Source organism: Heloderma suspectum, chromosome 4 (assembly GCF_057233095.1).
Source record: "Heloderma suspectum isolate Gila_16-S chromosome 4, 16-S_ref, whole genome shotgun sequence".
Lineage (NCBI taxonomy): Eukaryota > Metazoa > Chordata > Lepidosauria > Squamata > Helodermatidae > Heloderma > Heloderma suspectum.
The window spans coordinates 24,721,409-24,737,147 of NC_139461.1; the positions used below are offsets into that span (position 1 = coordinate 24,721,409).

General features: G+C 47.2%; 1 protein-coding gene and 1 non-coding gene across 17 annotated transcripts in view; one reads left to right on the forward strand and one right to left on the reverse strand.

The window, feature by feature from the left end:
• Positions 1-7,120: 7,120 nt before the first annotated feature.
• Positions 7,121-7,193, forward strand: TRNAM-CAU (transfer RNA methionine (anticodon CAU)). The gene has a single exon. It is a non-coding gene; the product is annotated as a tRNA-Met (tRNA).
• Positions 7,194-11,857: 4,664 nt separating this feature from the next.
• TBC1D31 (TBC1 domain family member 31) overlaps positions 11,858-15,739 on the reverse strand; it is a 34,284-nt gene continuing 30,402 nt past the window's right edge. For 10 of the 16 annotated variants that reach the window (XR_014790001.1, XR_014789999.1, XR_014790000.1 and 7 more), the window contains 3 exons: positions 14,616-14,766; positions 13,436-13,567; positions 11,858-12,225 (listed from right to left, as the gene is read on the reverse strand). Coding sequence is in view for 7 of the 16 variants with exons in the window: in XM_084848856.1 (XP_084704982.1) it covers positions 12,086-12,225; positions 13,436-13,567; positions 14,616-14,766 (423 nt within the window). In the remaining 9 variants the exon portion in view is untranslated. Of the gene's footprint in view, positions 12,226-13,435; positions 13,568-14,615; positions 14,767-15,739 lie in introns of those variants that run through there. The other 6 variants (XR_014789997.1, XR_014790003.1, XM_084848858.1 and 3 more) reach the window with 5 other exon arrangements.

A 15,739-nucleotide genomic window follows, 5' to 3' on the forward strand; every position in this document is an offset into this window, starting at 1 on the left:
ATTAAAAAGGTGTTCCGGCAGAAGCAAAAATTATTCCCAAATACAATTGAACAATTTTTGAGATAGCTCAGAGGCTCATCAGACTCCTATAGATTTATTTACTTAACTATTGCATTTTTATACCACCTGACAGCTGAAGTTCTCTGGGCGGTGGAGAACATGAAATCAATATCCGTGACTATGCACTGGTGCTACCAATGGGTTGGACCAAGACATCAGTCATGCTTAGACTGGATCCACTGAAATCAATGGGTCGTAAGTTAGTAATGACTAACTTAACTTAAGTCCCATTGATTTCATAGGTCTACTCTAAGCATGACTCAAGCCTGGATCCAATCCAATGTCTCTGCAGTAACAACTTCCCTAGAACCCCTGAGTTATTGAGGTGTAATTTGCAGCATTGTGTTGGGCCAGGGCTGTGTGAAATATGCTATATGTTCAAGGCTGGGTGCAATATGCAATACTGTGCAAGCCCAGAAAAGCCTCAACACTTGACATTGCCTACACAGTTGAGCATCCTGGGATTCTCAACTTTTATTTAATTTTTTTTTAAGCCAAGGTTCTCGCTCTCATGGTTCAAAATATAAGCTTTAGACTGGGTGAACTCATTGTGCATTCTAGAACACCCTCTGAATCCTGTGCAATGCACAGGGGCTCTTGGGTAGACAAACAGATGTGGAAAATGTTATCTGAAAAGCAACAGTTTGAAGCCCATTATCTTAGGGCGCAATCCTATGGCTGCTGGACAGTGGCTAGATGGCCATAGGATTTTTCATTTTCTGCAAACTGAGCTTGGAGACAGCGCCCCGAAGTTGGTTCCCAGAAAATGGACTCCCCCCCTCCTCCCCCACTGCCTCATAGGTGGTGTGGTTCATCCCTGGCTCCATGCTCAGAAGAGCAGTGCACAGCGGGGGAAAGGGGCGTTCCTGGGAGTGGGGAGGGCGGAAGTGCCCTTGTGACACTTCCAATGTGGCATCTGGCCTCCCCCTCCCAGCTCCAAGGCACTCTGGCTAGACAGCTGAAATTGGCCGTCTAGTAGCAGATGCAGGGCAGCCAGAGTGCAGAGGAGAAGTTCCTCTCCTCGCTCTGCCCACCCTGCTTTGGATATTTGGCGGCCTCTGAGTTCAGAGGTGGCTGACTATCCCCATAGGACTGCACCCTTAGGGTACAATCCTATGCATGTTTAGACAGAAAAAAGGCCTATAACTCCCAGCATATAGGGAGTTGTAGGCCATTTTTCTGTCTAAACATGCATAGGATTGCACCTTCAGTTGATTAACTTATTGACTAAACCAGGGGTGTTGAACATGTTTCAGCTCAAGAATTCAATTTTGGAGAAGTCCTCAGGGGCTGCATTCCAGGGGTGGGTGGGGCCAAAGGCAAAACAGGGTGGAGCCAAAGGCAAAGGGGGTGGGGTGAAAATACCCAGACCAACCAGCATATCGCAGCTGAAAGCTCTTACTTCCTGTAGCTAAGCCTTTTAGAAGGGGGGTGGGGGAGGACATGCAAAAGATGGGAAACCACCAAATGACTGGTGGTCAGGGGAAAGGGGGTGGGGCCAGGGGAAAGAGCATGGCCCCCTGGGAAACCGTGGAGGGCCAGACCAAGAGCCCAGGCAGGCTGGATTTGGCCCACGGGCCTAAGGTTCTCAGTCCCTGGACTAAACCAATGAAGGGCGCAACCCTATTTTTTTCTTTTGCATACAATTTTGACATTAAAGCTCCAGGGAATGGCCTGCACCACATTATCAAGGACTCAAACTATAGCAAAATGTATATATTTCCCGATGAAGAACATTTATGCTCAAAATCTGATAGGGCTTCTTGTGTTATTCTGATTAATAACCATGGTGGTGGTCTGCACTGGGGTTAGGTCATAAGTTGTACAGGCCAATTTAAAAAGTTGTAGGGATCCAGCAATTCTAATTCTCACAGAATGCTGTAAATGCCTGAGCAGAAAATCCCAGGCCAGAAGAGTATGAGAAGAGGAATATACAAAGATTCCTTCCTGCCACCTTCATTTATGCACCAACCTTTATGTCCCAGTTGGTTACTTGACATTAATGAACCACATTTTTCCCTCAACATGCGCCTGCAGCTGCATCCAGATCTACAAAACAAGCAATGACCCAGCAACCGCTAAGTGCAATTACCAAGGGGAGAGTCATTTGGAATAATTAACTGGACGGGTAAACAAGAGCCTGTCAGCTTCAATCCGACCAGTTAAAAATTGACAAGGCATCACAAGTATTTAAGTTATTGGGCCTGTTCTATGTTGATCTTTCAAAGTCACCTGATGCCTTTTTGTGTGATGTAGACTGTATATGGGGGCTAGGAATCTGTGCCCCTCTGGATGCTGGTGGACTCCATATCCCATCAGCCCCAGCCAGCATGGGCAATGGTCATGAATGATGGGAACTGTAGTCCAGAAACATCTGGAGGGTCACCAGATCAGTGCCCCTGCTGTATAGCCATGTATTGCTCTGAAGTAAAACTCTTCAGTAAAACTCCAGGAAAGGTGTTGTAAAACTAGTAAAATTCTAGTAAAGTTATAGTAAAGCTGTAGTAAAACTAGTAAAACTCAAGTAAAGGTGTAGTAAAACTCTACACCTTTAACAGGATAATGAAAGTGTTCAGCAGCTAAATCTTATCTTGGTATGAAGAGGCAGCTTTGGGAAATGTGTTGGCTGTTGAATGGCTACCTGAAATACAGCTGTTGAAAGAAAGCCCAGAGCCTTTATGACAGGCGCCCCCAGATGTTGCTGAACTCCAACTCCCATCATCCCTGACCATTGGCCATGCTGATTGGGGCTGATGGGAGCTGGAGTCCAACAGCATCTGCAGGGGCACAGGTTCCACACCCAAGTGTTTTTCATATGCTCTGAAATTACTTTGTTGTTAGTCTATTTTTCTTATATATTTTAAGTTAACGACTGACTGCATCCATCGTGGAAGCACAGCCTCCTTGCTGCTCTGCTGTTGTGCCACTTCAGACCTCTCTCTCTCTCTCTGTTACACAGTGTGTCCCTAAGTTAGGGCATTCGATCCCACAAGGAATGGTGATGGCAGCAAGTTTAGCAGGCTTTAAAGGGGAAATTGGACAAATTCATAGAATCTATTAACAGCTTTCCCTTCAAAGGCAGTCTACCCCTTGAATGTCACACCCTCCTTGTAAGCTTCCTGGCAACTGCAACTGGCTGGCTGACCGCTGCTGGAAACAGGGTGCTGGGTGAGATGGCCCCAGTGGAGGCTGGTGGCTCCGATTTTGGTGGGGTTGTGAATCCATTCTGCATTTCAGGGAGCACTCTAAAGGAGCTATCCAAGGTGCTGATCATGGCAGAGAGTTCTGACAAAATGTGGTCCACTGGACCACATTTGTCAGAACATGACATGGCAGGTCATGGCACAGAGTTCTGACAAAATGGGGTCCACTGGAGAAGGAAATGGCAACCCACTCCAGTATTCTTGCCAAGAAAACCCCATGGAACGTATCACAAGGCTAAAAGAGATGATGCTGGAAGATGAGCCCCTCAGGTCGGAAGGTGTCCAATATACTACTGGGGAAGAGCAGAGGGTATTTCCAAGTAGCTCCAGAAAGAGTGAAGTGGCTGGGCCAAAGCCGAAAAGACACTCAGCTGTGGATGTGTCTGGTGGTGAAAAGAAAGTCCGATACTGTAAAGAACAATATTGTTTAGGAACCTGGAATGTAAGATCAGTGAATCAAGGTAAGCTGGAGGTGGTCAAGCATGAGATGGCAAGATGGAACATCGACATCTTGGGAATCAGCAAACTAAAATGGACAAGCATGGGCAAATTTAATTCAGGTGACTATTATATCTACTACTGTGGGCAAGAATCCCTTAGAAGAAATGGAGTAGCACTCATAGTCAACAAAAGGGTGGGAAAAGCAGTACTGGGGTACAATCTCAAAAAGGATAGAATGATCTCAGTACGAATCCAAGGCAAACCATTCAACATCACAGTAATTCAAGTCTCTGCCCCAACCACTGAGGCCGAAGAAGCTGAGGTTGATCGGTTCTATTAAGACCTACAACACCTTCTAGAACTAACACCAAAAAAAGGTGTCCTTTTCATCATAGGGGATTGGAATGCTAAAGTAGGAAGTCAAGAAATAACTGGGATAACAGGCAAGCATGGCCTTGGTGTACAAAATGAAGCAGGACAAAGGCTAATAGAGTTCTGTCAAGAGAACACGGTGATCATAGCAAACATGCTTTTCCAACAGCACAAGAGGCGACTCTACACATGGACATCACCAGATGGTCAATATCGAAATCAGATTGATCATGTACTTTGCAGCCAAAGATGAAGGAGCTCTATACAATCAGTAAAAGAAAGAACTGGAGCTGACTGTGGCTCAGCTCATGAGCTTCTTGTTGCAAAATTTCAGCTTAAATTGAAGAATGTAGCGAAAACCACTAAACCATTCAGGTATGACCTAAATCATATCCCTTATGAATATACAGTGGAGGTGAGGAATAGATTTCAGGGATTAGACCTGATAGACAGAGTGCCTGAGGAACTATGGACGGAGGTCTGTAACATTGTTCAGGAGGCAGCAACTCAATCCATCCCAAAGAAAAATAAATGCAAGAAAGAAAAGTGGCTGTCTGAGGAGGCTTTACAAGTAGCTGAGGAAAGAAGGGAAGCGAAAAGCAAGGGAGAAAGGGGAAGATATATCCAACTGAATGCAGATTTCCAGAGAATAGCAAGGAGAGGCAAGAAGGCCTTCTAAAATGAACAATGCAAAGAAATCGAGGAAAACAATAGAATGGGAAAGACTAGAGATCTTTTCAAGAAAATCGGAGATCTCAAGGGAACGTTTTGTGCAAAGACGGGCATGATAAAGGACAAAGAAGGCAGGGACCTCACAGAAGCAGATGAGATTAAGAAGAGGTGGAAAGAATACACAGAAGAACTATACAGGAAAGATCTTAATGTCCCCGAGAGCCATGATAGTGCGGTCACTGAACTTGAGCCGGACATCCTAGACAGTGTAGTCAAGTGGGCCTTAGGAAGCATTACTAACAACAAAGCTAGCGGAGATGACAGTATTCCAGCTGAGCTGTTTAAAATCCTAAAAGATGATGCTGTTAAAGTGCTGCACTCAATATGCCAACAAATCTGGAACACTCAACAGTGGCCGCAAGACTGGAAAAGGTCAGTTTACATTCCAATTCCAAAGAAGGGCAATGCCAAAGAGGGTTCGAACTACCGTACAATTGTGCTCATTTCACATGCCAGCAAGGTTATGCTCAAAATCCTACAAGCTAGGCTTCAGCAGCATGTGAACCGAGAACTACCGGAAGTATAAGCGGGGTTTCGAAGAGGCAGAGGAACTAGAGATCAAATCGCCAACATTCGCTGCATCATGGAGAAAGCAAGAGAATTCCAGAAAAACGTCTGTTTCTGTTTCATTGACTACGCTAAAGCCTTTGATTGTGTGGATCACAACAAACTGTGGCAAATTCTGAAAGAGATGGGAGTACCAGACCACCTTACCTGTCTCCTGAGAAACCTGTATGAGGGTCAAGAAGCAACAGTAAGAACCGGACATGGAACAACCGATTGGTTCAAAATTGGGAAAGGAGTACGACAAGGCTGCATATTGTCGCCCTGCTTATTTAACTTATATGCAGAGTACATCATGAGAAACGCCGGGTTGGATTAATCACAGGTTGGAATTAAGATTGCTGGGAGAATTATCAACAACCTCAGATACGCAGACGATACCACCCTAATGGCAGAAAGCGGAGAGGATCTAAAGAGCCTCTTGTTGAGGGTGAAAGTGGAGAGTGCAAAAGCTGGTTTGAAACTCAACATTAAGACAACTAAGATCATGGCATCTGGCCGCATCACTTCTTGGCATATAGAAGGGGAAGAAATGGAAGCAGTGACAGATTTTACTTTCTTGGGCTCCAAGATCACCGCAGATGGTGACTGTAGCCATGAAATTAAAAGACGCTTGCTCCTTGGGAGGAAAGCTATGGCAAACCTAGACAGCATAGAAAGAAGCAGAGACATCACCTTGCCGACAAAGGTCCGTATAATCAAAGCTATGGCTTTCCCAGTAGCAACGTATGGCTGTGAGAGCTGGACTATAAGGAAGGCTGAGTGCCGAAGAATTGATGCTTTCGAACTGTGGTGCTGGAGAAGACTCTTACGAGTCCCCTGGACTGCAGGGAGGTCAAATCAGTCCATCCTAAAGGAAATCAGCCCTGAGTGCTCATTGGAAGGACAGATACTGAAGCTGAAGCTCCAATATTTTGGCCACCTAATGCGAAGAGAAAACTCCCTGGAAAAGACCCTGATGCTGGGAAAGACTGAAGGCAAAAGGAGACGGGGACGGCAGAGGATGAGATGGCTAGATAGCATCACGGATGCAATGAATATGAACCTGAGCACGCTCCGCGAGAGAGCGCAGGACAGGAAGGCCTGGCGTGCTGTGGTCCATGGGGTCACGAAGACTGAATGACTGAACAACAAGAAGCCTGGCCCTGTGAAAATGTGACGTATGGATATTATTGTTGTTGCGGTGGTTGTCTTGTAATGTTTTAATAGTTTCACAATTTTAATACCGATGATTTAATTATATTTTTTAACTTTCGTATAGTTGTTCTATTTCTATTTACAGGTTTGAATTGTAGCAGTTTTAACGTTGTAAAGCCGCCTTGAGTCCCAGTATTGGGAAAAAGGCGGGATAGAAGTATAAAATAATAATAATAATAATAATAATAATAATAATTACAACAACCACCACAACACCCCCCCCCCCGACATCGCAGCCACCAGCCCCCGCCGGGCCGCTCCGCCGCGGCCGGCCCCTGCCCCCGGGAGCGCGGCTCCGGCCCTGCTGCGGCTCGCCGACCACGGGGCGCGCGCGCGTTGCAGGGCTGCGTCGCCTCCGCGGGCAGCCGACTCCCCGGGCAGCTTCCCGCCGCCGCGCGCCCGGTTCCGGTGGCTCCCCGCGGCAAAGGGCGCGCGCTGGCCCGCTTCCTCCCCGCTAGCTTAAGGCGCGCAAGGCGCAGGGGGGCCGCCGCCGCCCGCGGCCGCACAGAGTCCTCGCTTCACCCGGGGACTTGTGACGGGCCTCCGCACGCGCCTCGTTAGCGCAGTAGGCAGCGCGTCAGTCTCATAATCTGAAGGTCGTGAGTTCGAGCCTCACACGGGGCAGCGGGACTTTTTCGCCCTCGGGGGCAAGAAATCCCGCCTGTCCGAGTTTTAAAACTGCACCGCCCCGCTCCCCAGATCTCCGTTTTGAGCGGTGCAAGACTGCAGCATACGAAAGCGGCGGCGGCGGCGGCGGCGGCGGGGCGGGGCGTGTGCGTGTGCATCGGGCATTCCGGGGAGAAAGGGGGCTGCCGCCCGCTGTATGGAATGGGCTAACGCTGGGTCGAGAAGGATTCATGCAGCAGTTCGACCCTATGCAGATATTTACTGGGAAGGAAGCCCCCCCCCCCATGAGTTCTCTGGGGTAAAATCCAGGCTGCTTCGAGTAGACCCGTTTAAACGACTGGGGCCTTAGTCATGACTAACTTAAATCCCGTTCATTTCAACGGGTGCACTCTAAGTAGGACCTACGCTGGATTTTACAATAGGGCTCCCAAATACGTGTGCGTATAAGAGAGCAGCCCGAGCCTGCCACCCCATGCGTGTTTACCTGGGAGTAAGCATGGCTCCTCACCCATGTATGCGTGAGTACTCAGCGAGGCTTAGTTCGGAGTAAGGGCCAAAACAGACATTACTTTAAATCCGTATCTAGCAACTATGTCTCTCTCTCTCTCTCTCGCCCCCCTCTTTTACTCTAGAGTAGGCACGGCACCCCACCCCAATCCGGATAATTGGGGCTGCATAGGGTGCTTTTAGGACTGGGATCAACCTAGCATAGGGCGTTGGGGAGCTTTTAGGATTGGGATCACCCTCCTGCACCTTCTCTACAGTGAAACTGAAGGGGCGGGGGAGACATAGCTGCCAGATAAGGAGTGGAATTTTAGCCCTAAAGGTGGCCAACGTCATTACTGTGACCTGATTGTAAGTGGTGCTGGCTGCGTATCTATATTCCAATTAGGTTAATGCCTTATTACTGTTGGGAATATTGCAACCTTGCCTGCAGCATTGCAGTTAATTCCCAGGAGGGTTGGCCGCAGCTAGCCTTAGGATCTCTATAGCCTACGCTGTGGTTTCCTGTGATTTTGCTCCACCCCTTCCCTCCCTCTCTGACCTTCCACTCCTTGCTGGGAGCAGTTCTGTTTGCTCTCTTGCTCCTGCCTGTATAATAGAACATTTGTGAGTAAACCACTTTACCTTTGGTGTGGTCTGTTTTTAGCCTTCTGTGCATGTGGGGCTGGTAAACACTCATTATATTCTGCCTTTTGTTTTTCTCTCTGCTATTGCTTTTGGCAGCCAAATAATTCCCATCAATTACCATCGGCTGGCGTAAGACCTTTTTCTCCGTCTCCCTCACTTGGTGGTGGGGTTTTTCTTCCTAAAGGTTTTTTGTACTTTTGCAAACCTCAGAGCTTGCAGATAAGCAGAGCTTGTACACGGGTGGTGTCTCTTTAGCCACATAAGCACTTCCACACCACATCTGAACGTTGAAAAGAGAGGGGATAACTGGAACCCCTTCGAAAAATCAAGAAAACCTGTATGAGGTGGAGGCTCCCACTTGCAAGCGGAAGGGGCGGGGGGAGAGCAAGCGAGAGAGCACACGAACAAGCACCTATGGGCTCAATGAAGAGAGCAAGGCATAAGCTGAGGTTGGGGAAAATGAGGAAAGAGTGAGGAGAACTGGAATGTTTTTGAGCTGGGTTGTTTTTATGGATCTCAGGACATTATATAGACCAGGGGTGTGTAACCTAAGGCCCAAGTGCCAAATCTGCCCCTTTCAGATTCCTTAGATGGCCCCTTCCCCTAAGCATTCATGGGTTTCCACCTTTTGTACAGTTTTTCCTCATTCTGAAAGGATGAAATGCCTCTCATAAGCTTAGTTGCTGGCAGTAAGAATTAGGGCCATGCACGGACCCCCCGATCTGCCTCGGAGGCTACTTGGGGGCTTCTGAGGCACGCCCAAATTGCTTCACGCTGATTCGAGGAGGGGGGGCAACCTGCTTCGGCTTCTGGAGCTGAAGTGGGATTTGGACATCTGAATCCTGCTTCGGCCCCTGCCCCCTTACCTGGGCCCTCTAGCCACACACCACCAACCATCTTGTTCTGCAGGGTGGGGGACGCTGCCACCACCGGGGGAGCCAGAGCCCCTGCCGCCAGCTCCTGGGCCCTCTGGACATGTGCCAGCAGCCATCTTGTTCCGGGGGAGGAGCCATTTTAAAAATGGCAACTCCTTGTATTTCCAGAAATATAGAGTTGCCATTTTAAAAATACCCCCCCCCCCCCGAACAAGACGGCTGCTGGTGCACATCCAGATGGCCCAGGTAAGGAGCTGGGGGGCTGGGCTGCACCAAAGTGCTTCAGAGCCACTCGACCCGCTTCATGCTGTGGTAAGAGCAGAACTCGCTCACTAGTTCGATGCCTAGCCGGAGGCCCAATGAAAACACTAGACACGGGTAAGACTCTGGATCAGGTGCTTTATTGCAAGGCACTCTGTCTGCGAGGGAGCAGAGAGCCCCAAAAGTTCAGTGGGGCAGACTTTTATACAGAGAAATATGTCACACATAGGGAAAAGCTCTAGCATGTTCTGCTAAACACATCACCTGGAGGCGTGCACTCTTTCTGGTATTGGGAACACGGCTGAACATTCTTTCTCTGAACATTTTCCCCCTGGGCTAGGGTCAGTGTGTTGGATGTTGGTACTGAGTTGCTGCAACAGTAAACTGCTTATTAGCACGCGGCACAGGCTGTGAGGAGCGATTCACTGGGGAGGAACCTGCACTCCCTAGCAATTCTCAGAACAGGCTGCTGACAGTTTGCAATCTTCTACAGACTGCTGGAGCCAAAACAGGGTGAGCTAATGAACATGGAGTTACTCTGGTTAAGACTTAACACATGCACAAGCATGTGTTGGACACCTTATGCAGATGCCAACGGCATACTTATAACTCGGTGGCCACTTTGGGGTACACATAACACATTAGGAGTGACGTTAAAGGATTCCTTCTACAATGCTCCCTCCCCCTTGCTGGCATTCCAAAGTGTCCCGCTCCAACTCGGAGCTCGGGCCAAAGTGATGCACAAGTAAGAACTTCAAGCTAAAACAGGCAGGTACTTTTGGAATTTTGGCCCCTCCCCTTTTGCCTCTACACCCTTCCCCCCCCCCCCCGCCTCCCACTGAAATATGACTCCTGAAAGCTTCTCCAGAACGGGATTAAGGCCCTCAGGCTAAAAGAGGTTTTGCACCCCTGATGTAGACTGTGCCAGCACTTGACAGAATCCCATCAACAAAATATATACCGGTCTTTGTGCCCAAGGCGCCTGCAATCTAAGATTGACAGGGAGAGGCAAGGGAGGGATGTGGGAAAAAATCAGTGGTGTGTGCTTAAAGCGTGATTGTAATTGGGAATGAGGAGGTAAGTCTTAAACAATAGTGATCTTAATTGAAACAACCCCCCAACCCCAATCCCTCATGTCAGCAAGTTTCTAAACTCTTTATTTTTATCATATCCACAAGGGAGCTTCCTGAACACAGCGCAGGGCTGTTATTCTGTCTGGGGAAGTACGAGAAGTGGCAACTTCGGGAAAGGGTCATGCAGGAGTGCTCTGTAGCAACAGGGGCCCTGCCCTCTATAGACTGTACCATGCTATTTAGATTATGTATGCATTATATGGTCTCCTGGACTGCAGACTCTGGCCTCATCTATTGGCCAAGGGCATACCTTATCTCTTAGAAAGATGATCATGGCAAGCAGAAGACCAGCCTATAGCCCCATACACTGGCCAGAGAATAAACAACTGCAGGGCACTTATTTCACCCTTCCCTGCCAGAAAGGACACCTATAATAACTTTGAAACTAAGAACTAGTGCCTGAGTTTTGCTTCTCCTCCACCCCACCCAATCTCTTTTCCTTTTGTGTCATGTCTTTTTGATTGTAAGCCAGCATGGCCAATGGTCAGGAATGCTGAGAGGTGTAGTCCCCACTCCGCTGAGAGCCAGTGTGGTGTAGTGGCAGGAGTGTTGGACTAAGAGCTGGGAGATCCGGGTTCTAGTCCCCACTCAGCCATGGAAGCTCACTGGGTGACTTTGGGCCAGTCACAGACTCTCAGCCCAACCCACCTCACAGGGTTGTTGTTGTGAGGATAAAATGGAGAGGAGGAGGATAATGTAAGCTGCCTTGGGTTCCTTGCAAGAGGAAAAAAGGCGGGGTATAAATGAAATAAATAGATAGATAGATAGTCCAAAACACTGGGAGGACACCAAACTGGGGAAGGCTGATCCACACATTTATCAAAAGCATGTGGTACAGTCCCCTGTGGACTGTACCTCTCGAGCATGTAGGAGAAATGCATGGCTGAACAATCCCCCAAAACATAATTCCCTACAAACAGAAAAAGTATGTCAGGCTCAGCTGTAGTGTTTTCCCTAACATGCTAATTTTCCAGAAGAGAGGTTTTGACCATGTATACTTGGACTGTAACAATGCATTTCCCCTGATATGATACGCTTACATTTGACAGTACTGAACATTCATTGTGTCAGCAGTCACAACCATAAAATGCACAAGATTACACATATAAACCATGCAGGTGGATGACTAGAATCTGTGCAGCAATTCAGAACTATTAAAATCAATGGGACCAAACAAGCTCATCTCCAAGCACTACAAAATTTTGTAAGATCAGCTGGAATAGGTCACAGAACGCTTTTCTGTTAGAGACACAGCCCTGGCTTTGAAGCTACAAGGAGCTCTTGTATATCTGTGATGCTTTATTAAAAAACATATGTTTACTTAACAGATTTGTTAAAACATGAGCTTCAACTTGTTTTAATTTATTTTTATGTACAAAAATATCTCTAAAAACATTTAGAATAGTGTAAAATCAGATCTTGCAATGCATTTAATGCAGCTACTTAAAACTTTAGTGGAAAAGTCCATCTAGAGTTGGATCACGTCCCTTCAGCTGCTCCACTGTGCATCTGGTGTTGGGGTATGCTTTGCCCGAGCCTGCAACATGAGCTTTTGCCTAAGCTGTCGAACGTCTGCCATCAATTCCCGCTCTTTAGATTCCAGATCTTGCCGTCCTCGGTCTAAAGAAACTTGAAAGGAGAGATGTGAATTAAAACGCCAAGAATTCCATGCTCCAAGGATTGGATCCAGACTTAGTTGTATTTAGGGCGGACCCATTGAAATCGGCACGCATTTAGTTATGGCTAACTAAAGTCCCATTGATTTCAATGGGCCTAATTCAAAGTTCGACTAAGTCTGGATGCAACCCAAAGTTTGTGTCTTTTCAAGATCAAGGCAGCACCAAGTTGTGCCTTCTTGAAAAACGTAATGGAAAATGTGATCTTTTAATGTTTCTAAGTTTTACAGCTCTTGGAAAGCAGTAGTTAGGGTTATATTTCTACAATTATAATTATTAGTAGTTAGAAATATTTCTACAATTGGATTTTCAAAACGTTTTGACAGAGTCCCTTGCCAAAGGCTACTAACGAAACCTGGCGCTCTTGCGGTGAGAGAGCTTATGCATAATAGAATAGAAGGGTTGGAAGGAGCCTATAAGACCATCAAGTCCAACCCCCTGCTCAGTGCAGTCCAAGGCAAAGTGCAGGAGTCCAAGTTATCTCTTATGGGTAAGACAAAAGTTTCAGCGTGGGATAGCAAACATTTTCTGATGTGGCTCTAGCTCAGCCTTCCCCAACCTGATGCCCTCCAGATGTTTTGGACATCAACCCTCATCAGCCCCAGCCAGCATGGCCAATAGTCAGGACTCATGGAAGCTGTTCTCCAAAACATCTGGAGGGTACCAGGCTGGGGAAGCCTGCTCTAACTGCGTGGACCCCTCTCCCACTTCTAAACTGAGACAAGGAAGGATGGAAAAAAGTATCATGCATTGGGTTAGCTGAAGCAAATCAAGCTGAATCACCACATTTTTGGTGGAGAGGGGAGAGTAACAGAAAAAAAGGGTCATCAGCCAAATCTACCCTGTAGCGTGGGGAAGGAGCCATGAATTTGTTCGAGAGTGTGTGTGTGGGTGTGTTAAGGATTAAACTAGACAGTCTGCCCTTGCATTGCTGGTTTTTCTTGTATAGCCAGTGCAGGTCCCTCCAAGCCAGAACGGGCCCATGATATAGGGGGAGGGAGCCTGTAATCCCTGCTCAGAATCCCCCCACCCCCATGCCACAGTCCCTGTCTGGCTTGCCCCCTCCTGCCATGCCGTCTCTTTGTTCAACAAAAAGCAATGACACAAGAGCAAACTACGTGAGAAAATCATGCCAAGATTGGCTCTAATGTTCAGCTGCTTACAGTGTGTTGCTGAAGTGACTCCTGACGAATCGTTTAAGCAGACCTTGCCATGCTGCGACTGAGTCTTCCTGGGTGACTGACCGATTTCCAAACCTTGCTGAGTCTGGGACACTCTCAAGTCTCGCAATCTCTCTGCAGAAAGTGGACAGGCTTCTTGCTAAGTTACAAGCACGGCTGGGCACACTTTGTGCCAACTGATATTTCATACTCTGAATCATAAAGAGATCGTGCCATTTTGTTTGTGCTGGCATACCAGAAGCTTTATGTATAAAATCTACTGGAGGGCCACAGGTTCTCCACCTTGGCTATAGGGTAAAGTAAGGAACTATGGAGAGCTGTATAGACAGCATGCTGAACAGAGCCTGATCCCCATGTATTACATTTATAGCTTTATCAATTTGCATCCCACCCTTCCTTCAAGGAGCCCAGCGTGGTGTGAAGAGGGAGGGGGTATCCCTCCCCCCCTTTTCCTAACAACCCTCTGAAGGAGGTTAGTTTGAGTCTGGCTCAAGGCACCCAGTGAGCGTCACGACTGAGTGAGATTCCCGCTGGGGTGTCCAAGATCAGCCCATGCCACATTGGCTCTCCACTGGACCACAAATGTTACATTTGCTTCACTTTGATGCCATGTCAGGCAATTCTGCCTAATCCATTGCCTTTTAGGTGCCCGGAAAAAAAACTTGTCCGTGCTCTCAAGGCTTTTAAACTGCTACTTATATATTGGCAGTTTTACTGTGCAGTTTATTCTGGGCTGTACCCCATGACATCCTGTTCACCAGGAATGGACACTTCTGCCAGAACCAATTGCTCCTCTCCTGCATCTCCCCACCCACCCTCCTTCCCAAATCTGCTCTAGAGGGCTGGGGAATTCTCTGGATCAGATCTGGGGTGCACACGGAGGTGGGAGAGGAAGGGGAAGTCTCATCGTGCAAGTCTACTTGTACGACATTGGATGTAGCCCTCTGTTTAGGCGTGTTAGTGCATACATTGCCCTTAGATATATTACGATATTTTGAATGCCTAACACACACACACACACACACACACACACACACACACACGAGAGACAGACTAACAAGAGAAGGTTCTCTTGCTAGTCTCTCTTTCTTATATATTTTAACTTAAGACTGACTGCATCCATGGTGGATCCAGAGCCTCCTTATATATCTAATGCACTCACCAAAATAGCCGTCTTCATCCTGGAGCTTTACAGCTAGTTCTATTGCATCGTTCATTTCACGTTCCAGGAACCGCTTCCTGTTGGCATCCAAAGCAGCGGTGACAGCCTGCTCCGCTACCAGCTGCTCTCGCTTTTGCAAAACCTCCTCCCACTAGCGCAAGACAGATAAAAGCAGGACATTGCCATTCAAAGGAGCAAGGAAAGAGGAGGGGAGGGGGAGAAGAGTCTACGGTGAAAGACCAATGATTTAAAAATAATTCAGCACTATACCATCATCAAAAAAGGAGGCTGAAGTTCTTGGCTCTTGAATCTCCAAAACTAATTTAGAGTAACGTTCACAACTTTTGGGATATAAGAAATACTTTTAATAGCCTGGTTTGAGAAGCATCCACATTGCCCCAAGGTAGCCCTCTGGATCTTTCCAAGGCTGACTTTCCTTCGCAGTGGGGGCACCCCACTTATGGCAGAGACTCTCCAAAGAGGTTTGCCTGGTGCCCACGTTGTTATATTTTTGGCACCAGGCAAAGTCCTGTCTTTTTGCCCAGGCATTTGAGAGGCCTAGTTCTAGATTTATGGCTCTTTTATCCATTCCTGTGCTATCTGTGGTTTTGCAGTATATTGTATTTTATCCTTTTAAATATTTGTACTGTGTTTTATATTTTTATCTGTTCTATGGCATTTTAGTTTTTTAACTGTTTGTAATCTGCCTGGAGAACATTTGTTATTGGGTGAATTAGAAATGCAATAAATAATAAAAACAAACAAACACAGACCAAGGGTATTATATTGCATCTAGAATAGGACAAAGGTGGAGGCAACTAAAACATGGTAGCTCACCACAATTCCACTCAACTGTTTGCATCTGCTTATTCCAGCTAAAACATATCCCAGGAGCCTTTTCGCTCACATGAGAAGACCTCTAATAAACGTGTGTGTGTGCACACGCGCGGGGGAATGAGTGCCACAGCAGAGGAAGAAGGTGGATGTGTTTGAGGAGGAGGAAAAGGCGGTTAAAACTACTTCTCCTCTACCGCCCCAGGTGCTTAATTTTAAAGCTTACCCCCACAGCTAGGATTACTGGTTGTAAAGTAAACAACTCTTAGCATTCCTGACCATTGGCTGGG